Genomic DNA, 13,784 nt, shown 5'->3' on the forward strand with positions numbered 1-13,784 from the left:
CAGAGCAACGCAGTGCATTTTTGCGACTAGCCATCTCACCAGCAACTCTCCATGCGCAACGACAACGCCGGGAGCGCCCCTTGTACTCTTGAACCGGGATGAAGCTGCGAATGCCATAAGTCAAGATGTCTGACGCGGATTTCGAGACCATCAAGAAGCTCCAGCAGGAGCGGAACGCTGCTGCTGCCGCGAAGAAGGGGTCGCGCACCTTTGATGCCGGCAACCAGCGAACCGACGATACCAAGCAGAAGCTGATCGATAGCGCCGACAATGACCTCTACGATCGCGATGGCCCCGACAAGTTTGCCGGATACCACACGTCGCTGCCGATGGGCGATGATGATGAAGAGATGGAGGGAGCTGATAACACGCGACGACTCGTCGGCCAGTATACTGCGTCGCGAGATATGATTGACGAGTTCGCCCGGGGAAGCGGCGTGGAGGAGGATGATATCTTGGCTGGAAAGGGAGAGAAGAGCGGCCGAATCGTCGACCGCGAAACCGACTACCAGAAGCGCCGGTTCAACCGTACCCTGACTCCCACACGCGCCGACCCCTTTGCCAAGGATCGCAAGGACGGTGCTGGCGAGAATGGCTCTAGCTACCGCGAGGTTATGGAGGCCCGCGAGCTGGAGAGGGAGGAGGAACGCGTTCGACAAGCCATCAGGGCGAAGCAGGAAGGCAAGGTGGATGACGACGATGCCAAGCCTATGCTCACTGATGGAGACAAGGATAGCGCTGAAGCGGAATCGGCTGACGCTGCTCCTGCTGGACGAAAGCGCAAGAAGAGATGGGACGTGGCTTCGGCGCCTGCAGAGACCGACAAATCCGAAGCAGACGACGCGGCCAAGCCAAAGCGTTCGCGATGGGATCAAGCACCTGCTATTTCTGCGCCGGGCGCGGAAGCTCCCAAGAAACGCTCGCGATGGGACCAGGCTCCATCGGCCACCCCAATGGGCAACCAAGGACTGGCCACACCGGTGCACCAGTCATCTGCTCCGGCTTTGCCCACTACCTTTGGCACCGATATCTCTGGCCGCAACCTTCCCCTTAGCGATGAAGAGCTCGATATTCTTCTTCCTGGCGAGAATGAGGGTTACAAGGTCCTTGACCCTCCTCCGGGCTATGAGCCAGTTCGCGCCCCGGCGCACAAGCTCATGGCCACCCCAGCTGCTCAAACAGGCTTCATGATGCAGGATCCCGAGCAAGTACGACTCAGCGGCAAGCCAATGCCAGCTGAGATTCCGGGGGTTGGCGATCTTCAGTTCTTCAAGGCTGAAGATATGGCCTACTTTGGAAAGCTCACCGATGGTTCTGACGAGAACGCCCTGACAGTTGAGGAGCTTAAGGAGAGGAAGATCATGAGGTTACTTCTCAAGATCAAGAACGGTACCCCTCCTATGCGAAAGACTGCCCTTCGACAAATCACGGATAATGCTAGGCAGTTTGGAGCCGGACCACTCTTTGACCAAATTCTACCCCTTCTCATGGAGAAGACTCTGGAGGACCAGGAGCGCCATCTGCTGGTCAAGGTCATTGACCGAATCCTTTACAAGCTCGACGACCTGGTGCGACCTTATGTTCACAAGATCCTGGTCGTCATTGAGCCACTTCTCATCGACCAAGACTACTATGCAAGAGTGGAGGGTCGTGAGATCATCTCGAACCTTAGCAAGGCGGCTGGTCTTGCTACCATGATCAGCACTATGCGACCTGATATCGACCACGTGGACGAGTATGTCAGAAACACGACGGCCAGAGCGTTTGCCGTCGTTGCCTCTGCTCTGGGTATCCCAGCTTTGTTGCCATTCCTTAGAGCGGTCTGCCGAAGCAAGAAGTCCTGGCAGGCTCGTCACACTGGTGTCAAGATTGTGCAGCAAATCCCTATCCTAATGGGCTGCGCAGTCCTGCCACACCTCAAGGGACTGGTGGAGTGTATTGGTCCGAACCTTAACGACGAACAGACCAAGGTCAGGACAGTTACCAGTCTTGCCATTGCCGCTCTGGCCGAAGCTTCTAACCCCTACGGTATTGAGAGCTTCGACGACATCTTGAACCCGCTGTGGACTGGTGCCCGCAAGCAGCGAGGCAAGGGTCTCGCAGGCTTCCTCAAGGCCGTTGGCTACATCATCCCCCTTATGGACGAAGAATACGCCAACTACTACACCAGTCAGATCATGGAGATTCTTCTTCGTGAGTTCTCATCTCCAGATGAGGAAATGAAGAAGGTTGTCCTCAAGGTGGTGTCCCAATGTGCTGGAACGGATGGTGTGACTGCGGGATACCTTAAGGAGCATGTCCTGGATGAATTTTTCAAGAGCTTCTGGGTACGACGGATGGCCTTGGACAAGCGCAACTACCGACAAGTGGTGGAGACGACAGTTGACATTGGCCAAAAGGTTGGAGTCAGCGAGATCGTTGAGAGGATTGTCAACAACCTCAAGGATGAGAGCGAGGCGTATCGAAAGATGACAGTGGAGACTGTGGAAAAGATTGTGGCCAGCCTGGGAGCGGCAGATATTGGCGAGCGTTTGGAGGAGCGACTTGTGGATGGTATCCTTCATGCGTTCCAGGAGCAGAGCGTTGAGGACGTGGTCATGCTGAATGGCTTCGGTTCTGTGGTCAACGCTCTGGGAACTCGCTGCAAGCCATATCTGCCACAGATCGTCAGTACCATCCTATGGCGACTGAACAACAAGTCAGCAACGGTTCGACAACAGGCTGCTGATCTCATCTCCCGAATCGCCATGGTAATGAAGCAGTGCGGCGAGGATGCTCTCATGGGCAAGCTGGGCATCGTGCTCTACGAGTACCTGGGTGAAGAGTACCCCGAGGTTCTTGGATCTATCCTGGGTGCTCTACGATCGATTGTCACTGTCGTGGGTATTGCACAGATGCAACCACCCATCAAGGACCTGCTGCCACGACTGACACCCATCTTGCGAAACCGTCACGAAAAGGTTCAAGAGAACACCATCGACCTGGTCGGCCGTATCGCAGATCGTGGACCCGAAAGCGTCAACGCGCGAGAGTGGATGCGAATCTGCTTTGAGCTGCTCGACATGCTCAAGGCTCACAAGAAGGGTATCCGACGAGCAGCCAACAACACATTCGGTTTCATCGCCAAGGCTATTGGTCCCCAGGATGTGTTGGCGACTCTTCTCAACAACCTTCGAGTGCAGGAGCGTCAGTCTCGCGTCAACACAGCCGTCGCTATCGGTATCGTGGCCGAGACTTGTGCGCCCTTTACCGTTCTTCCCGCGTTGATGAACGAGTACCGAGTGCCTGAGCTCAACGTGCAGAACGGTGTGCTCAAGTCTCTCTCTTTCCTCTTCGAGTACATCGGTGAGATGGCCAAGGACTACGTCTACGCTGTGACGCCGCTACTTGAGGATGCCCTCATCGACCGTGACCAGGTGCACCGTCAGACGGCAGCCTCTGTAGTCAAGCATATTGCTCTTGGCGTGGTTGGTCTTGGCTGCGAGGACGCCATGGTTCATCTCCTCAACCTCCTCTACCCCAACCTCTTCGAGACCAGCCCACACGTTATCGACCGTATCGTCGAGGCCATCGAGGCTATCCGTATGGCGGTCGGACCGGGGCTTGTGCTCAACTACGTCTGGGCGGGACTATTCCATCCGGCCCGCAAGGTCAGGACGCCATACTGGAGGCTGTACAACGATGCGTATGTTCAGGGGGCGGACGCGATGGTGCCATACTACCCGAACCTAGATGAGGATAAGGTAGACCGGCCGGAGCTGGCAATTGTGCTGTAAGAATTACATGGAGAGGTTTCAGGAGGGGGGTTGGGCTGTAGCAGGGTTTGGACCAAGGATATTTTTTTTTCTCTCTCTCTGCTTATGGATGGAGGCTTGTAATCTGGAATGCTGTGGGTTGATAAGGGGGGGAGGTTACTACTGCATGCGTCAGGGCGTTCTGATAGATGATCGATCAAAATGGCTTGGGTGTTTTGAACTGGCGGTGTTTGTATCAAAGGTGACCGTGACCAGTGATTGTTCAATTGGATGTTTGAGCTGAGTGATCCGCCCCGGCCCCTATCCGGAGGGTGATCTGTTTTGACGGAGGATTTGCCAGAGGGGGTCAAGGCCCTGGGGGGGGGATCAGACTCGCGGTGTCTATTGCAGGGGTGGTAAAGGATGAACCGAGCTGGTGGTTTCACGCGAGAGAGTGATCATCATGAGGAGGCAGTTTTGCTACATCGTCAACGTTGCAGTCAAAAGTGATTTTCGATCCATATCCATATCCGATCAGCCTCAACCGAGAAGAGAACAGACCAATGTCTCAAGCCCTTTCCTAGTTCTGTCATCTACCGTCAAGGGAGCCTTGCTTCAGTTGATGATCCTCCTCTCATCTTGTCAAGTCATGTGGAACACACCAACGAACCATTCAACGTTTCCCAACCCTCTCGGCAGTCAATGCCCGGACCCGCGAAGGGGGGCCTCTCTCTCTCGCTCACATCCCGGGGGGACTTTTGGGTTTGTCTTTTGTTCAAACCGTGAAAGGCGGGCGGCAAGGTCCGGCAGATGGGAGTGAGCTTGACCGCATTGGATGGGAAGAAGGAGGGTGACACTCTTTTCTTTGCTTGACTCAGGGGATGGAGGGAACGGGAAGCTAGCTTACTGACCCGTCTTGTCGGCCAGAGGTTGTTTGCTACGCGCCATGACACGCGATGTAGTGTGTGTGGTTGGGCACACACGTTCGAGTGAGGGGGAAGAGCGTGATGAGAGGCGCTGCTGAGTGATCGACGGCCGTGGAGACTGACTCGGCTTCGCCTCGCGCCGCCCGGCCGAAGTCAACGCCTTGGATTTAAGCCCAGAAGAGGTAATCGTTTGGCTCTGTTCGGTTCGAAGGCTCCTTTGCACGTGGGCGGACCTTTTCGTCCCTGGCTCTGTTACTCGTGATGACGATGATGGTGGTGGTGGTGAGCGTCCCCCTCCTTCGCCCTCCAATAGTGTGGATGTGACAAATGATGCAGAATGCGGACGCAGCAAGGGATATCCTCGTCTAGTTTACTACTACTTCCTTGGTTGAGAACAAAGAGCTGGGGAAGCAGGCTGATACTGATTGTATAAACTCCACATATTCAGCTCTCGTGACTTGTCGTACCTCTCTTGTCTTTCTGGAGAAAGCGAAGCAGCTGGCTGAATTCAGTCGAGGTGTGTGTGAGGAGGAAGAAGAGGACTGGTTGGTTAGCTGCAGGGGGGCTGAGGCTCATCGAGATGCCGTTGCCGTTGAGAGAGAGGGGGGGGGGGGGTCAGCTTGCATTGCAGGAAGGGAAGAGAAAAAGCCATGATTTCATAGCTTCCAAAACGGATGAAGCTATTAGCTCCATGGGAAAAGCTATTCCGGATCCCACCTACAGTGGCTTCCACCTACAGTGGCTTCAGCAGCCAGCTCAGGTGTAGGTTGCGGAAGTGGCTTCCGGAGCGATAGAGGAGACAGCTGAAGTAAGGCCAAGGCGGCATCTCACTCTCTTTGACTCTTGTCCGTTCTGCAAAGTTGCTTCTGCAAAGAGGCCCTACCCCTGCCTTTGCTAACGCTCTCTCTGCGGCCGCAACAGCTGTCATCCCGTCTTGCACGGACTCTAGCGTCCAGAATGGATTCGGGGTAAAGCTATCGAAGTTTTTCTGTTTCCCATCTTTTGAAGAGGATGATGCTATACGTCACAGCTTGCAACTTGTGCCTAGGTACCCCGCTCAGAAAGAAAGAAAGAAAGAAAGAAAGAAAGAAAGAAAGAAAGCTGGTCTATCTCTTTTTAGGCCAGGTGGAGAAGACAAAATCAGTACCAACGGCAGATGCTGGAGAACGTCACTATTCACAAGGGGAAGAAGTGTGGGAGGGCGACGATTGGAAGGTAGAGAGTCAGGTGTCGTGATACTGTAACTCCCCTCTATCTAGGGAAAAGATGGCATTCTTGACAAATGCCATGAAAGATGAAAAAAAGGACGAAGGAAAGTGTGTGTGAAAAAGACTATGTATGCACGCGGTTGGAAAGGGCTGAATGGCAGTCAAGCCACCAACAAGAAAAAGAAAGTAACAGCAACAGAATCCCCAATCATCATGTTATCGTTTCTTCTGGAGACTTGTTTTTTTTGAGGCTTGCTAGCTTAGATGGCGAGGCGCCTACTTGGCGGCATCGAGGGGAATGTTGTGGTGTGCGTCAGTTGAGAAATGCCGAAAACAAAACAAGATTCTGTAGTTTCAAAGGGCAAAGGAATGAATATGTCAGAGTGGCAAAAGGTATGTTAAGAGTCTCGTGGTTGTAGATGCCCAATTGCTATGTATGCTGTACCTTGGACTCGGTGAAGAAGCTGGGGGGAGAAAATGGTAGGTTGTACAGGTCGGGCAGAGTAGGATTTTTCAAAGGCGGAGTCTCCGCATTCATACCAGGATCTTGTTTGTTTGAGCGATAAAGAGAATTGAATTGCTCAAGATATGGAAGTGAAAAGAAACAAGTTGAAACTTGATTTTGGGATAAGTTTCGTGATGCCATCACCAAAAGCATGCAACTTTTGGATAGTGAATACCCTTGAAGATGGATCATGACCACCATCAACAACAGCCATCACCAGAGTCAAAAAAATGTAGCTGCCTAGTCTAACCGGAAAAGAAACGAGAGAGGGGGACTCAACGACGGAAAACAAGTCAAGGCTACGGTACCCATGGCTAGCCTCTTGTTAGTTACAACCCATGTCCCGGCACAAGAAAAAGAGTGGAGACTGAACCCGCCCCCAAGTGCCATGTACTTTTAAAGACACGCCTCCCCCTCCTCCATCTTCCCCACATCGTACTTCACCCGCAACGAATCGACAGACATGAAAATGACGACGGTTTTTTTCTTCCTTTGCTCGGCCGGGTCTTGAGGAGGGACGGAGCCGGGGACCCTGGGCCGCCCAGCCTCTGACGTCACAGGGCATTTATTTTCTTTCCTTGTCCAACGGTTTTTGAAGTTGAGGTTTCTGATGCTAACTGTAGACGGTGTAGACAGTACATGCTGAAGATGGATCTATTGTTGACACGAGTCAGGTCTATTCGGCATTTGCTGTACAGCATCTCTTCTATGGATGTATTTATTATCACTGTTACTATCATTCCCCTGCTGCAAGTGAAGCATCAGAATCATTATCAGATGGTTGGTTGATACCAAAATCAAGTTTAAAGCCTTGTCCCATGCAGCACCACCACCACCACCGCCATTCTTTGTGACCGATTGATTAATCGCTCTCTCTCTCCTTTCTCCACGTCGTAAAACCAAACCTTGGCACATACACACACCCCGGGCGGCGCAGACTTTCTTGTTAGTAGGACCCTGATCGGCGCCCGATTTAATTCTCAAACGCGACTGGGGGGAGGCGAATTTCTCCGTCGACGTCATACTCCACGAGACTCCGTCATTATCGTCGTTTTGAGTGTGTACGGAATCCTTCCAATTGGTATCTCTGTGCTTAGACGAGGCTGGGGACCCTCGATAATCAGCCACGTCTGCATCAGCTGAGATCGTCAAGGGGACATTGGAGGGGATTTGCCTTGAAGGCATTCGCATTTTGCCATCATAAGAGGTACTGTATGTAACCCCTTGGCGGGGCATCAAGAACCTGAACCTGGTAAAACCGCCATTACGGCGCCGGATCTCTCACGTTCCGTCTTCCCAGACGCCTCACATGTCAGCCAGGCCGCGGCGGGCAGGCAAAAAGCAAGCTGTCACATTGTTACAAGTCATGCCATGGACACACATATCGGGCAGGAAGAAAAGTGACATTCCATCATCCCCGCCATTTCTATTTACCCAATATTGCTTCAGGACTGTGCACCTTGTCGTGGCCCTTTTGCCACTGGATGAATTTGCCCTACGTAGATAGCGGAGCTGGAGGGGTTTTTGGACCAAAAAGTGTCCTCCTTTAGAGGGGTTTTACGACTCTGCAGCAGATGGATTCAGCAGGGAGAGATAAATGCAGCTGAAAAGTAGGTGAGATGGAGTATGTATGTAAAACACATCACCTATCTACTCTCAGACGTGAGCTCCATACTCGATATGCTTCCCTCAGATCTCTCTCCCACGCGAACCTCAACGGTCAAGAAAATCACTGATCCCAGTCGTTGTGGCTTACTCAACGCCCAGTCGCGCCTGAAGATCGGGCTTGACCAAGAAGGGGGGAACTGCAGCAAGGACGTGCGGGAGTGGGCAACAGGGGAGCAAGGGGTTCAGCAACAGGGCCGTTCAGGCGCAAGTGTATGAAGGCGGAATCGGAGCGCACTCATTTTTTCTTTTCTTTTCTCCACCTACTGCTTGATGAGCGGTAAGGAATGGCCTTGCAGGAAGGAGAGCAAAGTGAAAAGAGATGAGATGAGATTGGATGATATGAGATACGAAACCAAACCAAACAGTAGGGCAGAGAAGTAGGTGAACACAATAAGGGAGACAGAGTGTCTTTGCCAATACCAACTTGCATCCAACGCATCAAATGCCATGAAATTCAATCTCAAAATTATTCCAAATACGACAAGACACTCTCAAGTCTCAAAACACTCAGTCGGGTCATCAACACCATTCAAATCCCCATCTTTCATCTCCGTCAAGGATCCCCCCTCCCTTCCTCCCGGTAAATTCAACCATTCGACTCACCGTAGTAGCAAGGTCTGTCTCCATCTTCAATCAATCGTGAAAACGACATCCCCCACCCCACAAAGCTTGTCCTGTCTTGACAACCGTCCCCCGACAAGATGGCGATGCCTCTTGCGGCAGGGATTGTCGACTTCTGAAACGCCAGACCCTTACCATCCCGGGTCGTGATCGACCCTGCCATGTCCCGAGTTGGTTGAATTTTCAACGCCCCCCCTAGATATTTTGTCTTGAGGGGCGTGTGATTGATTGATTGTTAGATGTCCTGTGCTTCCATTGCTCCACGCCAAACAGAACAGACACTGAAGACCTTGGAATAGGGGCACCTATCGCATGAGATTATCGTATTCATCCATCCATTCATTCTCTATCTCTTGACCTTATCGCACCACCAGATAGCAACAACGACAGCACTCTAATTAACCCCTCCCCTAGCTCTTCGGCAACGCCGCCTCTCGTCTACTGCTGCAAGGCGTCAAGAAAGGACATGATCCTTTCAAGACAGGCGCCCAGCGAATAGCCGCAGGGAGGGGAGGAGGGGGGGCATTTCACGATGAGATACAGGAGGGGGTGCGGAAACGGCCCAGCCGCCTTCGCGCTTATTTCCTGTGCCCCCCTTTGCAGCGCAGCAGCCCTCATCCCATCCCAACCCTCTCATCGTATGTCGAGTCAGGGACGCTCCGAAAGATCGTCGTTGTATCCAGAATATGGGAATTCTCAAATTGCCATGACGGTGGGGACAAGTGACATGACCTCCATCCTGTCAGACGACCTTCTAGTCGTTCCATTAAGGGGCAGAGACAGACTCAGTCACTCAATGATTCCGTTCACACAAGTGTCGCTCAAATCAATCTCATTTGTTTGTTCGTTCGTTCAACGCTCTTAACTCGCTCTCTATAGACTATGCCCCCATCATCAATAATCAACTTTGCTTTGTCGTAGCCCGGTCTTCTCTGCCCTGCATGCCCTTGGAGCTCTTGGATGCATCTGCCATCTACGGGACAGAATCAAAGCTGTGTGCCGTCTCAACCGGGTATATCATGACCGTAACAGTAGAAACTAATAGTACAATCCCATCATCGTCTCCCCCCATAACACATCTTGTAAATATGGTGCCCGGATCCCACGTTTCTCGAAGAGGGTCCGGCAAAAGCGATCGCTTTGAAGTATAACACAAGGCTTCCTTGGTGTGCCGTGCCCACAAGCAACAAAAAAAAACAAGACCAGAAACTCTCAATAGACCTCAACAAGGCCCGACTCCAGGAACGCCGTGTGGAAGGGTATCGGTAGGTCGGTCCACCACTCCGCCTAATCCCATCCCAATGTCCCAAATACCCAGATAAAAAAATCCCGAGGATGGGGACTTGACCTCGAAAGCAGCCCCATGCACCGAAAAGCGATAGACTCGAATCGTATACACCGCCGTTGTCCGCCGCCCCCTCGCGTCCGACCCATGGATCCCACTCTTCCCCCCAAGCCTTTTGTGACCCATTTCTCTATGCCGCGCTAAGCCGTCATTGTAATGTAATATTTGCAGGTGTTGTGTTGCGTTGTTGGTAAAAATCAGAGCAATTAAATATCAGTAATTCTGGTCGATTCGACTGTCGTCGCTTCGCCATTCGTCAGGACCCGACGCGGGCTGCATTCGTTCGTGTGACCGAAGGAAGGCAGAAAAAAGGTTGGAACCTCGAGTCGTCGCAAGCTCGCGTGGGTTCAAAGTAAAACGTAGTCATGAAATGTCATCGAATCAGTCCGAGTGGTGATCCTCAGAGCCGGCCTCAGAGCGTGCGTCACCCCGATGGACCTTGCGGTGTCGACGGAGGTTAGACACGACTGAAAAGTGTCGGCCGCAGCCCTCGACTTCGCATGCAAAGGCTATTCAATGTTAGTACCTTGCGCTTTCCAAACACACCATGAATACATACGCTTCTCGCCTGTGTGGCTGTACATGTGAGTCTGCAGAGAGCTGGGTCGCGTGAATCGCTTGTCGCAGACCTTGCACTTGTGCTTCTTCTGGGTGCTCGACGAGACCTTGGAGCTGAACTGCCCCATCATGGACTGAGGAGCGGGAGGAATCTGAGAAGCCATGAGGCCCTGGGGTCGGGGCAGCGTCCTCGAGTTCACCGACTCAATGTCAGAGCCTGCGGTAGAGTAGTCTGAGACCGAATCGCCATAGTACGAGCTAAAGTTGCCACTGGAGGAGATGGAGGAACTGGTAGAGTGGGTAGAGGGGAATCCATAGGAATCAACGGAGGAACGATCACTTCGGGCCCCATAGATGTTTCGAGGGGTCTCCTGGCTCATGGCCAGCATGCCATGGCTGGCATCGAGAGCGTCGGCAAAACTCCTCCGTTCATCCTGGATACTTCTGCCCGAGTTGTTAGTACGTAGTTCGTCGAATCTCGTTCGTGGGCATCTCAGGTCGCTTGCCCTTGGTGTCACTTACTGCTGAGAGAATCTCCTGGCATGGTCGTCAGGAGCAAGCCCAAAGGGTGGCGGTCGCACGGGAGCTGGGGCATAACCCAGAGTCTCGTAAGGTGCAGCCGATGTGGGTGCAAATTGGCCGTTCACAGGTGAGGCGGATGTTGTGTAAGTCGGGTCACCATATGCAGCAGACGTTGTTTGCATGCGGTTGAGGGTGAGGAGATCTGAGTTGGATGAGTGAGCATACTGTTGGTGAGAGCCGCCATATATCGACGGAAGTCGTAACATGTCCGGCATACCTGCAGAGGTGCTCGCAACTGGCATTGAGTTGCCGTAGGATGCCATTGATGATGCGCTGCTGGTGCTCGCGCGGCTGTGCTGGTGAGGCTTGCCGGCCATCATGTTGGGGTTGAGAGGCTGCTGGCTGCCGACAAAGAGACCACCGCCAGCAGGAGGAGGCTGAGGGGGCGACGACGACGACCATGGATTCGAGAAAGCAGGAGGTTGTGCCGGAGCTGAATAGTCGAAATTCAACGAGGGGCCGAACCGCTGTTGAGTAGTGTCGAGCGTCATGGTCATGTTGGTTTGCTAACAGGACTGTGTATGTGTATAGAGGGGTTTGGAGACCGTATCAACATAGATCGGTGCGAGGTTTGGTTTTGGGTAGGAAAAAAAGGTTTGTTGATCAGATGCGGGATCCCGACTAGAAGAAAAGCCAAGTCGGTGACACAGATCAGAGACAAGAAGATCCCGTTCAAGGTTGGAGATGTTATGGGGAGTTCAGTCGGGGCCAAGGTGGGATCAGCGAAGTCTTAAGTGTCTGGGTGGTGTGAATTGACGTGCGTCAATCTGCCTCTGGAAACGGGCTTGGGCTGCGGGAGAACAGTGGAGATCCCCCGTCTCTCAGAAAGAAAAAAGGTGTGACGACTCCGGTCTAAGTGATCGGCAGGCCGGACGTCCTTTCGCAATGGCTGAGGCGACAGGGTTGGTGCGATGAGGTAGGGTCGTAGGACCAAGTAACAGACCAGGGGGGGTTGTGGGCTGCATAAGATGATGGCCTCTAATCCACAAGTCAAGTTGACAGCCCACGGCACCCAGATAGCGTCCGCGGTGCCAGACGGCGCAGAGATCAGCGAGGTATCGAGTTGCCTTGGTCAGAAATCCTGGAAAGGGCCCCTCAGGGTCGTCGAAGCTCGGCCAAGCTGTTGAGCACGGTGATGTAGTTGTGAGACGTCGTCTTGAGGATTCCTTCGAGTTGATTTGCACGCTCTCTGGAACAGAATTGATCGAGTTTCGTTCAGTCCGAGCGACGAGGGCAACGGTTTATACGTTTAATCCCCCCGGGGGAATCGCTGACCAGCAGAATGTCGACCGCGAGCGACCTCTGCCAATCTGAAAGGGGGTGCAAGATGGCAGACGGGGCATGATTACGGGGTATGCTAGGTCACAACGTGCAGGGAGGGTGTGGCAGCAGCAACAGCTTCAGAGGGCAGCAAGACAGAGACCAGAACAGACAGAGTTGGAGGAGGTGGGTAAGGCTAAGGACGGCAGTTTGCAAAGGGACCCCCGCCCCCCCAAGCTCAAAGGCCCACGAACGAACGCCACTGATGTGGAGGGTCTCAGATGGGTTGCAAAGGACGCCGGGGACGTACCGGGCTGGGAGTTGAGGTGGACGGCGGACAAGGCGGGATTATGCAGGGTCTGGTCAAGCAGAATGAATGGGAGGGCTTGCCAGAGTCGTCTGGTAGCGTGCCTGCGGATGACTTGTTGCGACGCGGGCGGCGGGTGGGAATCGAGGGTCCCCCCAAGCCACTCAACGGCAGCATCGAGGGATCCGCCGGGGCTTGTTTAGCGTTGAGAATTTGGCAATGAGCTTCTTTGCTCCAGCGGGCTTGGTTGGTGGGCATCGTCGAGTCGTGCACTGGGGGTCATGGGGAAGAGATCAAGGATCCCACGTCAACAAGCAACGCCAAGGGAGACCGGGCTGTGTGGGAGAGGAGCCAGAGGAGCCAGAGACGTACCGGATACCTCGACGCCAGCCAAAGGCTTCCCGGGAGGCGTCGGCCACAGGGCGCCCCTGTCGCGGAAGGGTGTCTACCCATGAGAGCCCTGACGTAAGGTACGTCAAGAGACAGCACCAGGGCGAGTGTGTGTGGAACTCAGAAACGAGACAAGAAACACTGGGAACGCAAGACGGTGAAGGAATTGAAACAGCCTTTGGAGACGGCGCTAGGGGGGGCCAGCAAGAGGCATGCCCACGGCCCATCAGAGGGCGCGAGTGGAGGGCGACAAAGGGGCATTGACATCAGTCGTCCAGGGTGGCCCAGCATGGCCACTGACTGACGTTGTGGCCCCTCTCCAAGATGCCGCGGCGTCTCTCACAGGGCCCATAGCAGGCAAGGCCGGGCAAGGCCACACGAACCTCAAAACCCTGAGAACCTTTGGCATCTCCGTCATCGTGCTCCAGAGTCGGGGTGGGACAGCGTCAGAGGAGCAGGGCACCATGCCTGAGGTGGTGTTGCAGTGATGCCATATCGCGCGCCGCGAGTCGGCTTTGGTTCCTTGAAAGCCTCTCTATGTGTCGTTCCCCTCTTTTGTCGCCTTTCCCCGTGCTTTGCCTGCACTGCACTGCACACCTAGGTAGCTGACCGTCCGTCGCGGCTCTTGGACCCTCGTGGGGGACAGTAGAGCTCTGGCGACGGTTACATACATGGTCCTC

The 13,784-nt window shown here is 53.7% G+C and overlaps 2 protein-coding genes across 2 annotated transcripts; one reads left to right on the forward strand and one right to left on the reverse strand.

The window, feature by feature from the left end:
* Positions 1-125: 125 nt before the first annotated feature.
* NECHADRAFT_100028 (uncharacterized protein) lies at positions 126-3,995 on the forward strand (the record flags this gene model as incomplete). Its single annotated transcript, XM_003051619.1, has 1 exon — positions 126-3,995. One exon carries the CDS (start codon positions 126-128, stop codon positions 3,774-3,776), a length of 3,651 nt encoding a protein of 1,216 aa, XP_003051665.1. The 3' UTR covers positions 3,777-3,995.
* A 6,393-nt stretch (positions 3,996-10,388) lies between these two features.
* Positions 10,389-11,644, reverse strand: NECHADRAFT_78961 (uncharacterized protein; the record flags this gene model as incomplete). The annotated part of the gene is made up of 3 exons (XM_003052063.1): positions 10,389-10,516; positions 10,567-11,009; positions 11,088-11,644. 3 exons carry the CDS (start codon positions 11,642-11,644, stop codon positions 10,389-10,391), a joined length of 1,128 nt encoding a protein of 375 aa, XP_003052109.1.
* Between the last annotated feature and the right edge of the window lie 2,140 nt (positions 11,645-13,784).

Source organism: Fusarium vanettenii (assembly GCF_000151355.1).
Source record: "Fusarium vanettenii 77-13-4 chromosome 4 genomic scaffold NECHAsca_3_chr4_2_0, whole genome shotgun sequence".
Lineage (NCBI taxonomy): Eukaryota > Fungi > Ascomycota > Sordariomycetes > Hypocreales > Nectriaceae > Fusarium > Fusarium vanettenii.